Source organism: Callorhinchus milii, unplaced genomic scaffold (genome assembly GCF_018977255.1).
Source record: "Callorhinchus milii isolate IMCB2004 unplaced genomic scaffold, IMCB_Cmil_1.0 Scaffold4, whole genome shotgun sequence".
Lineage (NCBI taxonomy): Eukaryota > Metazoa > Chordata > Chondrichthyes > Chimaeriformes > Callorhinchidae > Callorhinchus > Callorhinchus milii.
In genome coordinates, this window is record NW_024704745.1 from 9,472,040 (window position 1) to 9,488,502 (window position 16,463).

General features: G+C 38.6%; 1 protein-coding gene across 1 annotated transcript in view; it reads right to left on the bottom strand.

Annotated features, from left to right (window-relative positions):
* Nucleotides 1–16,463, bottom strand: part of LOC103180190 (target of Nesh-SH3) — a 148,572-nt gene that overhangs the window by 27,060 nt on the left and 105,049 nt on the right. The window contains exons 27-30 of the mRNA XM_042334033.1: nt 13,679–13,768; nt 11,426–11,515; nt 9,863–9,952; nt 8,725–8,787 (exon numbers count right to left, since the gene is read on the bottom strand). Coding sequence (XP_042189967.1) covers nt 8,725–8,787; nt 9,863–9,952; nt 11,426–11,515; nt 13,679–13,768 — 333 coding nt within the window. The remainder of the gene's footprint in view (nt 1–8,724; nt 8,788–9,862; nt 9,953–11,425; nt 11,516–13,678; nt 13,769–16,463) is intronic.

Consider the following 16,463-nt stretch of genomic DNA (forward strand, 5'->3'; position numbering starts at 1 on the left):
ACTACAATTGGCTGTTTTGCGAATATCCCAAATTAGACGGATTCACATTGTTGTTTCAATTATTGAGATACTTTGTTGGAAACAAATATTTTCTTCATGATTCCACTGAACATTATAAAGAAAAGCTACAGAGTACATTTAGCTATGATGTTACTTTCAACTACTGCCCACATTGTGCTACATTTTGGTGTGGCAATAGGGTTTTTATGTTACAAGTTGAGATTCTCCACAGTCCATTTGGTTCAGGACACTTGGCCGACGAATTTGTTGGTGACAAACTGTTGAAACATCTAAAAAGGCCCCCGTTTTGCTGTTAAATTAAGACTATGATTCTGAGATGTTTCCGAATGTGTAGAACTACATTTTTCTAATCCATAGTGTGAGTGTGAGACTTTCATCATTATTTTTTTTTAAAAAGGCTAGTTTATAAATCAGAAGTGGTATTGTTGATCTCCAGCCAGCATACACGTAAGGCGTGAAGAGTGTGAGAGAAATAGCTGTTGGAATTGAAAACCCATCATCCTTGAGGCCAACAGCATGTGATTTCTAAAAGGATTCCTTTATAAATTGACTTGAGGGAATCCTCATTTGCATATGTTGGGCTTCCTTTATAAGGAATACAAATGGGGACTCCCTCAAGTCAATTGGTAACCTTCACACCTACCCATGGGAATTCTGCTCTGAAACTATCGATTTTTCTATGGCCAGCTGTGTGTCTGACACATGCGGAAACCCATTGCCAGGTTTACAGACGGGACCTCAAAGAGGCATAACATTTTAAATGGAATTGAAAAAGTGAATGCAGATCATTACTTTAGGATGCAATAAGACAGAAGAACAAAAGGACATAAGTTTAGAGTTGTAAAAGGTAATTTCAAGACAGAGACCAGGACATTTTTCTTTACCAGAAGTATTTCAACGACTGGAACAGATGCTATGAAAGGTGGTGGAGGCCAGGACACTGGATTCATTTCAAAAAGGAGCTTGATGCTGTGATGAGAGCATGGTAGGGTGGGTTTTTGGGAGAGATGAGGTGGGATGGGCTGAAGGGCCTTCTTCATCCAGACCATTCCTATCATCTTAAAAGTATGTACACCAAACCAAACTAACACAATCTTGCGGAGCAATGTTTTGGCCAGAGTTCTAACAATTATTAAGGAATCCCATTAGAAATTCCACATTCCATATAATATTCCTCCCCAAGGTTTCAAAACCGGGATACAGTCCTTTCCTCAATAAATAAATTAATTAAAATACTCCACTTTGGCTTCAACATAAATATTGGCCACATTTATAGACCCTTTAGGAATTCTATGAAAGTGTCAAATTGTCAATTTCAATCTTGCAGGGCTCCCCCAGTACCTCATTGAGCATCACCTTAGACTGGATCTTAACATCCCAATGTGAGGTTTCAAGCCATTATTTTCTGACCTACAGTCAAAAGAGAACCAAGCTGATACCCATTTCAAAGATTAACCAAATTGGTTCAATAGTGGTGGAATCTTTATGATAGGAAAGTTTGTACATCATTGGTGTCTGAGAAAAACTTTCATTTTCTAGCAAAAAAATAATATTCCTTGCATTTGATATAGTACCTTATGATGTCAGAATATTCTGTAAAGTGAATTGACTGTGTATTTTTTGGGCAATTTTCTTTAAAAAAGAAAAAAAACTACTCAAAGGGATGTTAAAATTATCGCAACCCATACTTTTTTTTACTTCAAGAGGCGAGTCCTCAACCTGTTCCAGCTAGTTTTTTTCTCTGTAATTCATGCCGGAATGCTATAAGGATGATTTGGGGGAATTTAAACACTTTGTCCTTTCAAAGTGTGAGTGATAGACAGCGACATGGAAGAAAGCCATGCATCACAAAATCACCACTTAAAATTTCACCAGGAGAGAAACAACATGAACGTTTCTGATGACTTATCATTTGAAATATCTGAAAGCACTTTACAGGAAATAATTATCAACTAGAGTGGCTGGTTCTGGAAGAATATTTAGCCAGCTGGATCCCACAAATAGCTATGGGATGAACAAACAATCAATAGTGTCAAGGGATCTTTAACACTCATCCAAACGAAAAGACCAGGATCTTCTGAAAGACAGAAACTCCAACAAAGCCATGCTCCCCCAGTACTCCACTAGAGTATCCTGATTATGAACTCAAACCCCGACATGGGGTTTGAACTTACAACCTTTTGACCCAGAGGCGAGAAGGCTACAGACAGAGCCAAACTGATGCACAATTTAATCTCCTGCATTACAAAGCTAGAGAAGAAAAATGGTTTAATTTTCTGTAGAGTGTCAGTGATATCAAAATAAATGTTATTAGTCATTACATCTAAATGGTTCCTTTTTCTCTGAGGTTCATTACTTTTCCTGGCAAACAATGGGTATTATTGTTTGACAGATTTGCAGCAATTATGTTACAACAAGTCTCTACTCATCAGAAACAAAGCAAATGATCGTTGGCAGCTGTAGTTTGGAATTGCTCTAGGGGACAAAACCTAGCTAAAAATATGAAAAAAAAGTTGCATGAAGTTCATTTATTAATAATAATAATTAGGCACAATTATTATTAATAATTAAAGGTGACTTATTGATGATAATACTACTACTACTACTAATAATAATAAAAGAGCCTTAAAATAAAGGCAAACATCACGTTTTTATCAATTATACTCTTGTCTATATATAGAATACAAAGCATTTTACAACATATTCAGATCTCAGACTGCACATCACCATCAGCTGTATTGTCATTTCAATCCCCAACCATTTGGGATAGATGTGGATAAACTGGAAAATCAAATTGAATATTTGAAAAACCTGCAGAGGTATGGGGAAAAGTGGGTAAAATGGGAACAAATGGATCACTTGTTCAAAGAATGAGCATGATGGGCCAAATGATCTTCTTCTTTGCTGTAAAGTTCTATGGTTCTATCGTTGTTAACCAAGCCATATGTCAGAGAGTACTGAAGAGGAAGGGAGTAAAGGCCAGAAACAATCCAAACCAGCTTCCTCTCCTTCACAGTGAAATGTTTTTGTTAACTTACCTGGCTACCATGCCTGAGGCACATTAAATAACACTGCTTGTTTGTGTTGGCCATACTCAGTGCACACACTGGGCCTCTGGTTTCCTGCACATGCACTGGAGACATTGCATCACGCATTTGCGTATGTGTTTGCACATGTATAGTATTACTCTTAGAGTTTTTAAAGACTTTGGAGTCCTTGCCTGTAACCTGTCCCACGTGTATTTGATGTAAATAACTATCTTTGTATTTTTGTAATATCAAAACATCTAAAAACATGTTACAAGTTCAGTGTAGTGACTAGGTGTAGTGTAGTGGCAGACAATTTGTGAATGACCAATTTTATTTGGCAGATTGTTGGCCAGGCTGCAGGAGGATCTACCTTCCTTTTTCAAATGTAATAATAGTAATAATCATCCTCCTTGCATTTGATATAGCACCTTATAATGTTGAAATGTCGCAAAGAACGTCACAGAGGTTTTTTTTTTAAGCATGAGTGACCGTGTATTTGTGGGTGAATGCAACAGCCAATTTGTATACAGCAATATTCCACAAACAGCCATGAAATGAATCACCATTTCTTTTTCTCTCAGGGGGAGTTGCTGACCAGGATACAGGGATAAACTCCCTTCCTCTTTGAATAGCATCATAGGATCATTAATTCCTCCTGTGCAAACATTCAGACAGGACCTCAGTTTAAAGTCTCATCCAAAGGACAGCACTGCTGACAATGCGGTGCTCCCCCACGACTGAATTGGAGGGTCAGCCCGACTGTGATTCAAACTCCCGACGTAGGAGTTTGAATCAGTTTATCGAAATGACAATTGTGCTATTGCTGATGTATGTCTGCAGTTCCATGATATATAGTGCAGACAATTGTTGGCTTCTTACACCTTCACATGTTGTAAGGAGGAGACAACTAGTGAGACACTGGTGGGTCTCAGCCAGTGACATCCAAATATTCTCCATTTAAACAGTACTGGAAGTGATCATAGTATTTGGGCCCCTTGGGAAAGGAATTATTATTTACCAGACATAGTTCATTGCAGACACTTCCTCCATGATGAGCATAATCTTCAACTTCCCTGGCTATCTACAGATTGATTCCTGTTGCATTTGAAGCTTCAGGCCTGACTCTACACTTGCCCATCACCTCTCTCCTTAGTATCAAGCTGCAACCTTCTCTTAGCCTTGATCTCACAACCTTTGATTTCTGGGTTTAACAACAGTGTTAGTTCATTAACTGGACTGAAAGGTTTCCATGGAATTGACTGTTGCTTCTCTCTGCCTTGTTAGTTCTTTCTTTACAGGTTATGGAGTGACATGTTCCTCTCTCATCTTGGCCTCCAGTATGTTTCAGGCTTAGCTGATCATCTGCTTGGCCTTAAAGTGTTGCAGCTGCTCTGGCAATTGGACGATTAGTTGTTTTGCTACAGAAACTATCCTGGGGTAACCCTCATTTTAGATCTATCTTTGTGGCTCGTGCTGGAGGTGGAGATGTCCTTACACAAAGAGATAGTGTTCACTCTACATTTGTGTCTAACAGAGAATGACTCTCTAGAACCAGGGTTCTCGAGCAACTCCAAACGCTTCTCTTTCCAGGTTATGGAATGACATGTTCCTCTCTTATTGAGCTTTAGCTTTATAAACATTGCTTTTACATTGCCTCTTACCATCAAACACCCTCTTCCTTCCACACCCACACACAACACACACAATGCTGCCTGGAAGAAGTTATTTTTCATCTTTCAATAAGTAGGAAATGATTCTCCCACGACTGGTAGACTCTTGTTGTAATTTACAGAGAATTGCCCACCCCCTTCTTTCTGGGTAATGCTATTGCTGATGCATTTGAAGTGTATTCATGATAGTTTGTTAAGAGAAAGGCATTAAGCGGATAGCTATAATAATAATAATTTGATATAGCATCTTATCACGTCTTCGAGACATCTCAAAGCACTTCACAGGATATACTGTAAAGCGAATTGACTATATTTTGTGGCCGAAACAAGGCAGTCAATTGTACACAGCAGTGTCCCACAAACAGTCATGAATTCAGCGACCAATTTTTTTTAAAGGAATTATTACCCCAAAAAAGTGTTCCCAGGTCTCTTGTTTGCGAGGGAGTGCCCTAACCACTGAGCTACAGGACTCCACTCTAGCTCTTGCAGATAGCTGACACAAGTTCAATGGGATGAGTTGACTGGCCTTCTCTGCTGTAATTCCTGCCATAACTCCCACTCTCAGCTCAAATGCCAAGCTAGAATTGTTAAGCGCTTTGGGACATCTTCCAGATGTGAAAGGCCATATGTAAATGTAAATTTGTATTGCATTGTAAACGCCTTTGGTTGTCAAATGCAGAAATATATGAACTGAAACATGGAGTATCTTGTTTTTTTAAAAAAAATTATGACATCAGCACTAGTACAACCACCGTTATATTTTGCTCAGAACATTACACTGGCCCATTGCATTCTGCATTAAAGAGAAACCAAGGTACTTATGTCCATGAACCATGCTGTGAGGCAGATTGTTACAATCGCTGAACATCGCTTTCTCCCCTCCCCGGATTGTGTTGAAATGCTTTTTGCCTGACAGCCAGCTGTCAAAAGACAGGTGCGGGAGCATTTTTGGGAGAAGCAGCTCAGGTCGGTGGCCGCAGCCAAAATGCGTACGCCGAGACTAAGAGCGGACAGGCAGGTTAGCGAGGCATGGTCAGCCGGCTGGCGTGGGTCATGGGGCAGGACAGTGTAGTGGTCCTAGTGAGTCCAGGCTAAGAGTTTCAAAAAAGCTCACAGCCCCTTTGATCCTGGCTCCGTGGGGATTCCCAACACTTCAGTACTGGCTCGGAGAATGCTGCTTTTTCAAGTTGACATTAAAGATCCTATGGCAGTATCCATGAAAAGAAGAGTTTCCCTTGTGATTTGCTAATAATCCTACCTATAAATTGGTCATTCATTCCATGGCTGTTTATGTGACAGCCAAGCTGTGTGCAAATTGGCTGCTGCATTTGCCTACAATTACTACCCTTGATGGCATTTCCCCATGAAGCGCTTTGAGACATTCCAACATTACAGGTGCTTTATGAAATACAGGGACCATTAACATTGGTTTAACTGAACATGCAATGAGTCTTGCAGTAGTTATCTCCAGAAATGGGATGTTCCTTAGTGTGATCACATCACACGCCATATTATTCACCCTACACCCTACCCATTAAGAAATCAGTCTGTTTGCATAAGGTTGCTGGGTTAAGACACAATCCAATGTTTGAAAGCTATTAACAATAATAGTTTTAAGTCTAGATGTAAAGCATTAAGCTACAATATAAGAGGTCACGAGTTCAAGAGTTAGCCTCAGCTGATGGCTGTTTCAGGAAACGACTGCATATTTCCCCTCTAAAACAGCGATCATTGAGACCCCGGGGACTGAAATGCACATGGCTGTACAATGGTAATACATGAGTTCCAATCCCTCATTACCCAGCAAAAGCAATGTCTGCACTTACAAACTTTGCTGTTTGAAGTTCAAATTTGGAGGAGTTGACATATTAATCAGCTCCAAAGTCACTTCAAATACAGTCTCAATTAATGTTGCATTTATATCTGGTCCCCCCCCCCTCTTCTTGACCTCCATTGCTACCAAGCTCCCTGCTTCAGCCTGGAGTTTGGAAGAATGTCAACTGGAAAATTCAATGCAAGCCACAGAAGAAGAAACAATATCCAATTGAAAAGATTAAACTCTGGAGAGAGCACACTGGCCAAACAACGTGCTTTTTCCAAGCACACTGAATAAACGGCACTTGCAGCTTAGAACTCTGAACCAGGCAGCACACTTCCAGCAAATACATTGATTAATCTTAAGGGGAAAGACAATTCTTCATGGATGCATACCGAATAAGCCACGCACCCAACAGTCCCGAGTACATCGTAAATCACCATAATTAAACTCCACATGCAAGAAAGAGCACATTGGCCAGATGTTACAGATAAATTAGTGCCGGATAAAGTGTGATGGCTAAGTGTTATTCCACGTATACAAGTATGAAACAGCTCTGGATGTGATCTAACACACTGCTTTACCCATTACAATTCTGTCATCAGTACCTGGGGAAAAAAAACGATCAGAGTTCCTGCTACTGATTGCGATCAAGTAAAAACAGAAGTGTGTGTGTGTGTGTGATGTGCACGAGTGTTGTGTATATAATAACAATAATCCTTGCATTTGATATAGTGCCTTATCACATCTTCGAGACATCTCAAAGAGCTTCCAGAAAATACTGTAAATATGCTGCTGTGTTTTGCCCACAAAATATACAGTCAATTCACTTGAAACACAGCAGCCAATTGCGCACAACATATGTTGGGTATGCATTGCCTGAACGTCAGGTGATGACTGAACAAGGCTCGCCTGCAATGACCCTCATGATGAAAGACCATGCTGGAATTCCCTGCTTAACCTAGGCTCATGTATAGCCATCTGGACAAGATACTGGAGGGCTGCCATCAGGAGCTGTGGGACCACACTTCAGGGGAGAAAACCGGAGGCAAAACTGGAGGAGCAATAAAAGGTAATGGAACATTCCAATCTACCAGAGATTTATGACGCGTTTACACGGCACTCTTGGCAGGGACAAGCCGCGGTTTGCACCCGCTACAATTTAAACATCGCAGGCTTGAATCGCCCTAGTCTGGCTCCAATGAGGTCTGTACCAACGGACTGTACAGGAACTTTAATGTTATTGTTTGGGTCAGGCGGGGGGGAAGGTTCAGCCTCAATTTAGTATGATGTCAAGTAATAAACATAAACTGGGCTTTGCTTCTGGCAGTACAAAAGCAGCACAAGATTCAAGAGCCCACTGTGATTCCAGGACTTAATTCCTAAACCACATTTTGCACTCAAATATTCCGGTCATAAAGGATAATACCTTTTATATATCATTCAGAATGAATCAGTATCTCTTGCCTCTGGCTCAAAACGTTGTTGGTTTAAGAACTACAGATATGATTTTGCAGAGGAAATATTTTCAAGGCAGTAAAACAAGACGCTACAGTTTCAGGCTTGTGAAGGAAAATTTCAGGACAGACACCAGAGAAAGCATTTCTTTATCTCAGGGGAAATCCAGGTGTTCTGGAAAGATGAAACCAAATTGGCCAAGGGTCTTCTTCCTCTGAGCCTGTCTTGTGATAATCTACGCTGATACTCCAGTGCATTACCGAGGGATCACTTGCCCTTTAAAATGTCTGCTTTGCAGGTGGGAAGAATCTTCGAGCAGGTGAAGCCAAGTGCAATGGTAAGATTAACACAACGTTGCAGCCAGAACCCTTTCAAACAGAGCCACACCATTGCATGTCATAATAATAATAATAAGTTTGCTTGCTCATGTTGTCTTTTGAGAGGAAGATTCAAGGTTCAAGATCCTTGGTGCATCCTGCTATTGAACCTTGCCTTATGCTGTTCCAAAGAGTTGTACATACACAGCACATAAGTCACTCTCAAAATGACCCAATTTCCTTTGTATTTCAATTCTACTCAGAACAAGTGGAAATGTAAGGCCATTTCCATTGGATGGAGGCCACAGCCATATCTCCACAAAACCCATACACAGGAATTTGTTATGCAACTTTACATCCCCAATCTTAAAGCACTCCTCATGCGCTATGTTATGTTACGTTATTCATCATACCTAAAATATTCCACTTGGCATCAGACTTTGGCTTTGATAAAGGGTCTGCCATCGGATCTGTGCCTATGAAAGAAAGTAAAGGAAAATAAAGTTCAGAGGAACATTCAAATCCATTGTGAGACCAAGGCAGGAAAGTTGGGAACAAAAATAAATGTTGGTTTAGAGTCCATTTCCCATTTGAAACAAAATAGTCAAAATTGGTTTCTTGAATACATTGTTAAACACATTTCATGCAACAGCACAATTTTGAAGGGGGAAACAATGTGTATGTAGTGACCAATGAATTAACTTTATATGAGATTGCTGAATGAACTCCAAGCAATATGCAATGCATTGACTGAGCAAAACATTTCATGTAAGCGTCAATCTTAAACATTTTTGAGCACACACACTTGGGTGAGGCAATACTTCAACTCCAGACAACATGCAGAATGTAGGCAAACTGATAAAATCCAGGCTAGTGTAACACCTAAATCCCTAGACATACACATTGCATTAACCATATGGTACACAGAAGCAAATGAACTTAAAGCAAGACACATTCCATTGACTAAGCACATTTTATACAACTGCACAGCAGCACACTGATTGCATTTAAACATGGAATAGCAGTAAGTATCAATACCGTGTACCTCACATATTTAGTGACATAGGTTGATACCACTCCAATTATTGTTTAAAGGATGTAAAAGCCTCAATGATGCTCATCCACAACATGCACACATGTATTCGTTGCATTCTTGAAATAATTGGCAGTTTCATATAGTCACTTGTGTCATGACATGCAGCAGATTGCGTTAAATTATTCCACGGATACAACAGAGCTCGCACATCGCCTTCTATTTATACCAGGGTAAAATGTGGCGAAATGAAACAGTGAGTAGTAAATAATTCAAATCCTTATGAGAACACATTCAAGGAATAAATGTCCTTGAACATTTACTCAATATTACATAGTGCAATATAACATATAATGCAATGCACGAACTTAGAAACAGACATTTGACTACAGATTAATAATTAATATATTAACACAATATTAATATATTAAGAGTGAAGCAATGTTTGCTTATGAACAGCTCTTTAATGTTAGGCAATGATATTAAAACCCATGCTGTAGGTATTTTGGGGGGAGTACCTGTGCGCTTCTTTCCCCCAGTGCTACCAAGCTGAGATACATGGGATGGTCTGAACACTTGTATAGTGTCAGAAGTTAACCGCTCAAGGTCTGTAAGGATAACAGAGAAACCAAATGCAAACCTCGGTGATCTCAAAACATGAACATGTTACTTACGTGTTTTGCCAGCTCTCATACAATATATTGTCCAGGATAGAATTTGGCCCTATTGTTTCATTTTGCACGAACACAGTCGAGTCGTAAGGCAATGCATTTCGTGCAACTATGAACTTCACGAGTGATTGTCAATTCAGTATCATTCAATATCCCTCAAACCACAAGCACTTCAGAGGAAAGAAATATTTATGCTCAACGAAAGGCACACTAAATGGCCAAGTTATATATTGTATAAACTAAACAGTCTCTCTAAATTCTACAAAATCAATAACGTATCAATTATTTGCAAAGTGGTGCAACACAAGCAAGTATAATTAAAACCGATGAGTTACACGGCATATTGCCCATCTAATGCATTGCATGCAAGAGCAATGAGACTCCATGCAAACCACAATGCAGTGGCCAACCGACACACTTTACATAAGTGCACAAGTATGTACCAAATGAAACTAAGATAATGTGCCATAACATTCATTGCAAATACCCTACAGATTGCTGGCACAGATTGTCACTTCAACAACATGCTTTAATTTCCATAAAATAAAAATATTATGGATCATAAAATACTGTAGATATCTTGCAGCCAAGATTCAAGCTTCATATGATGCACATCATAAAGCAATTCACAAAGCGATGCAACTTGGATATATGACCATTAACATCCTTGTGATAGGCAGGAAACTGACCAAAACACAGGAGCAATGAATGGATCTTATTGTAGCCTCGGTATATTAACTTGGATAAATCTACAACAGTGATTGCTGAATTTGCCAGAATTTATCGGTAGCTAAATTACAAGCCACTGTCACTGGTTGTCAATACTTCAGCCCACGAGTTGAAAAAACATTCATTGAGACTTTGTGAAATGTAACATTATAACATTATAAACACGAAATTCCAACTGGTCTAAATTTACTTTTGTTTATGTAGCATTTTAGAACATTTAGAATTTGGCAATTTTTCAAATACATCCTTAATTTTAAAGCTGCTTTTCCACATAGTCTTTTAAGACTCAGTTGGAATTTCTCCCCGATCTTTTCTGAAGATAAAACAATGAGATATTCCCTGGTGTGGAAAAATGCCTCACATACCTCTATCTCCTCTCTGCTAGTTAATCACAAAGGCAACTTACGTATTTTTCATCATATTTTTCCCGTGTCTAATTGAAATCTTGTGCTCTAACACTTCATTAGGAATAGGCAGCATAAATGGTACAGTAGATTGAACTGCCATTCCAGATATGTATCAAATAAATATACAAAACAAGACACATGTTAATAACAGAAAGTTGAACGCAGACTGTTGAATAACACACCATCAGGGCTTGAATAAAGATACTTATAATATTTTTTTGCATACTGTTACATGGCTCTATTCAGCTCACACCATAGGTATTACTGCAAGTACCTGTTGATTTGTTGCCCTCAAGGTTATCAAGTTCAGAAACTGCGATTCCACTGAACACTTGTGGAGTGTTAGCAGTTGGCGGCTTATGGTCTGTAATGGACAACAAAGAAACCAAACACAAATCTCTGTGATCTCTCACTAGATCAATAGAGGAATTGATAATGATGAGGCGTTATGACAATATTTATGCTGCTCCATTTCATACATTTCAATATGATGCACAGAAGCTTAATAATAAATGAATGAGATGGCAGGAGACAACGAACAATGTTTCAAACTGCACAAATATTGTATGGATTTTTGTGGACTTTAAATTAAAATGCTCTGAATGGACAATAAGCCAATTGCAGGATCCACAGAAAGGCATACAAGACACAATGTATTGATCATCCAATACATGTGACATAAGCATAGCAATGATAACATGATAGACACTGCGTGCAAAAGGAATATCTAAGCTCCATAAAACAAATATTGGCCCAACAATGGATTTTATATAAGCTCAGTCCCTGACCATTCATACATAAAACAGGCACAACAATGAAAATCCATGAAATATATTTACCATGTAATACATTTCATGAAAACATAATGAAATTCCATGCAGATGCAGTGCAGTGACTAACCAATACAATTTAGATAGTGCAAAATAATTCACGAAGTGACATCTGGTGAATGTAGCATTTGTAGCTATGTCCTGCACATTAATACTATAGTTATCACAACAGTATATTGTCTTAATTCCTATGTAAGGCATTGTATGGATCACAAAAGATGTCTTTTGGAGCCCACTAACAAGCTCCATAAAATAATAATAATAATCCTTGCATTTGACATAGCGGCCTTATCACGTCTTCGAGATGTCTCATAGTGCTTCACAGAATATACTGTAAAATGAATTAACTGTATATTTTGTGGGCGAAACGCGGCAGCCAATTGCGCATGACAGTGTCCACAAACAGTTGTGTATTGAGTGACCAAATTACTATTATTAGTATTCTTTCTTTGAAGGGATTATTATCCCCGGAAAAGCGATCCGCCAATCAACTAAGAAGCGGCTTCCTACTTACTGCTAAGTAAACAAAGGCGTGTGGAGTAAGAAAACTTGCCCAACGTTTCGCCCTGCCGGGAATCGAACCCAGGTCTCTCGCTTGCAAGTGCTCGAGCCACTGAGTTACAGTACTCCACAGTATGCTGCACAGCATGTTGACCAAGATAAGCAATCTAGATGAGCAAGGCCCTTAAGAGTCACAAGATTCTCAACAAATTGATTACTTGATATATTTCACACAAGAGCAATGCATATACTCCATGCAAGACAGTGCATTGATTATCCGATATTTTTTACATTATTGTAAAGCAGTGATCACTAAATGTGACTGTAAACATGTAGCGCAAAATCAGTAGCAATTGGTGCTGCATAGTTCTATCACAAGTTGCGATAGAACCAAATCGCCAGATTTCAGCCAAATTGTGCATGCACACAAAATATCTTTTGCATTGCCGTTAGCTTAAGTACTGTGCTATAGCATTCATCACTTGAATATGAAAAAAGTTAAGACTGGACATTAAACTATTTGTTCGAACAAAAATGTGCAACAGTACAAAGATGAATACTTGGAACAGGAACAGACTATTGATGAATGAATGAGATGAAATGAGTTGAGATACTTATAAAATGTCTTTGGCACATTGTTACATGACTATGCATCCCAATCAATAGGCTTAACTGAAACACTGTGAATCTGCTATCCTCTATGTTGTCAGGTATATACAGTAGCAACAGTTACCAATTTACGATTAAACTTGTAAGTACATGAAATGAATCAAGAAAATATCTGAGATCACAAACACGCTTTATTGATAATTATGAGGGATTACGTCAATGTTTAATGTGGAAGAAATTACTGAACAATCTCATGGCATCTATGGGCAGGCGACCTCTGAGACAAGTTTGTATCACTTACCCTAAATTGTATCTTTTGCATTTTACTTGTATAGAAGTAAAACAATGTGCTCTTAACAGTTAGTGTTTTAGCTCAAAAGACTATAACTTAAGTTGACTTGTTAATGGAGTAGGTGTATTAAATTTATAATGTGAAAACAGGAGATATGCTATGAACAGCAATTATGGATGCAAGTGATTGAATCAGACATAAACTAGGATGAGGAAAGAAGCTTATAAATAGTTTCAGTGTAATGCTATATGACATTATGGGTCGACCCTCATGTCATAGGTTTTACTGCAAGTACCTGTGGATTTGTTGTCCTCTAGTTTATCAAGTCCTGATGCTGAGCTTCCACTGAACACATGTGGAGTGTCAGCAGTTGGCAGTTTACGGCCTGTAAAGGACAAAGAAACCAAACACAAAACCTTGTGATCTCTCAATAAATCAATTGTGGTATTGATAACGTTTGGCAATGTTTGCCTTGTTCAATTCAATACCATCCAATATGTTTCACTTGTGAAAAGTACCTGACACATTAATGTCTCAGATATAATTTCTGTAGAGTTATTCCCATAAAAGACATAATGTGAACTCTTCACGACATGGTACAAAGCTTCACAAGATACACAGTATTTTGACAAAAGCACAGAAACGTGTCTTTAAAATCCATGAGAAACTTGATCACTAAGCACCAAAGCAAGAGATTCTCCCAAACAAGGTATTGACTATCCAAATTACTTTGTGCAAGTGAAAATCAGACTTTACCTGAGAAAAGGGAGCACAGAATCTCTCTCAATACGTGCTGCACAGCCCTTGCATGGATTGGTATCTTTTCTTGAGATTACAGCTAAATTATACCTTTTTACATTACCTTGTATCTATATCCAAGTGAACTACTGGCCTCCAACAGTTCATCATTTTGTTTCAGTACAGGCAGGCAAGAAAAAAAAGACTAAACATTATTCAAATGTTAATCTATTTTTTAGAATAGAATTATGTAATAAATACGTAATGGAAAACTAGATGCACACTTGGAACAGAAACATGAGTGCAAATTATTAACTAATACACAAGTTGAGAAACAGCACTTATAAATAGATACACCGTAAATACTTTAACATAATCTTACATGATAGGAGTAGTCAATCCCTATGAATTACTGCGTGTACTGCAGAATTCCTGTCCTCAGTGCAAGCGAGAGACCCGAGTTCAATTCAATTCATGCCTAATAATAATCCCTCCAAAAAAACAAAACAATAATAAATTGGTAATTTTCAATCCACGACTGTTTGTGGGACATTGCTGTGCGCAATTGGCTGTCGCGTTCGCCCACAAATATACAGCCAATTCACTTTACAGTATATTCTGTGAAGCACTTTGGGACGTCTAGAAGACGTGAAAAGCGCTATATCAAATGCAAGGATTATTATTATTATCATTATCAAGATAAGAAATTGAGGCTCTATTTAACACATAAGGAGTGTTAGCTGTTGGCCCTTTACAATGTGTAAAAGGTAACTAAGAAACCAAATACGAATCATGATGATTTCTCATTAAGTTAATAATGAGAATTTTGGGATGTGATATCCATGTTTTCATTCAATGATCAATGGGACAATAAAGGGGACCTATGGAAGAAATGGTCGGGGAAAAATTTTGGAAAGTGACACACACCTTGCCTTTGGCTGGATCAGCCACTTATGGGGTTTCCAATTAAAATCGGGTATCTCCAAAAGGAGCTGAACATATGGCTCACTGGAATTTTCCCCTAATGTATCGACCCATTTAATAGTTCCATAAATCTAAAGCAGGGTTTACTATATGTAACAGAGAATACAGCACAGCATCTCTGGCGAGGTAATGCGCACTCTAGAGTTTCCTAAGGCTCGGATCATGCCAACCTGCGCCCAATGCTCTCTGAAATTAGTTAAGTGTGGTGTGTCCCCTCAGAAAGAAAGCATGTACTCTGTCCTGGACACATGTTTCGATGGAACTCTCCATCTGGTTTGGGTACTCTTAAGCATTGTGATGGGTTTCTGCTTGTGTCAGGGACCAAAACAAAAAATGAAGCAAGATACATACTGTGAGCAAGAACACAAGTGTAAATGATTGAATAACAGGCACCCATGCCACAGGTATTACCATGAGTACCTATTAGTTTGTTGTCTTCTATGGGATCAAGTTCAGTTACTGGAGCTCCACTGAACATATGTGGCATGCCAGCAGTTGGCGGCTTATGGTCTGCAATGTACAATAAAGAAACCAAATACAAATCTCTGTAATTTCTCACTAAATAGGGGGAATGATAATGCTGAAGTATAATGCCAATATTTGTATCGCTAAATTTCTGTACCTTTCACTATTCTCCACAGAAGCACGTTAAGAAATGGCTCATGCCAGACATTTAACAAATCAGTAATGTTTCCATTCCATAACAATGTTGTGTGTAAATGTAACAGAAAATTTAAACACATAATCTATGGTGGTACATAACTCTATCAAGGTTGGTTTCGCGTCAAACAAAAAGCTTCCTTTGTATTACCACTTGTTGGTATCTAAGTTAAATAATAATAATAATCCTTGCGTTTGACATAGCGTCTTATCACGTCTTTGAGATGTCTCAAAGCGCCTCACAGAAATTACAGTAAAGTAAATTGACTGTATATTTTGTGGGCAAAACGTAGCAGCCAATTGCGCACAGCAGTGTCCCACAAACAGTCATGGATTGAAGTGACCCATTTATTATTATTCTTTTTTGAAGGTATTATTACTCCCAGAAAAACGATCTGCCAATCGACTAACAACTGGGTTTCTATTTACCGCTAGGTAAACAGAAGCATGTGCAGGAAGGAAACTTGCCCAACATTTCGCCCTGTACTTTAACAGTCAGCATTTTGCTTCATTATGGGCAGGCAGCAAAAAAAGGTGAAACTTCAATTCTTTAGAACAGAACTAGGGAATAAATATATAAGGCTAGAAGCATAACTGGAACAGAAATGTGAGCACAGGATATTGTCTAACACATGAGGTGTGTGAGTCGATAACCAGAGGCGCTTATCAATACTGTAACATATTTTTATGTATGACTG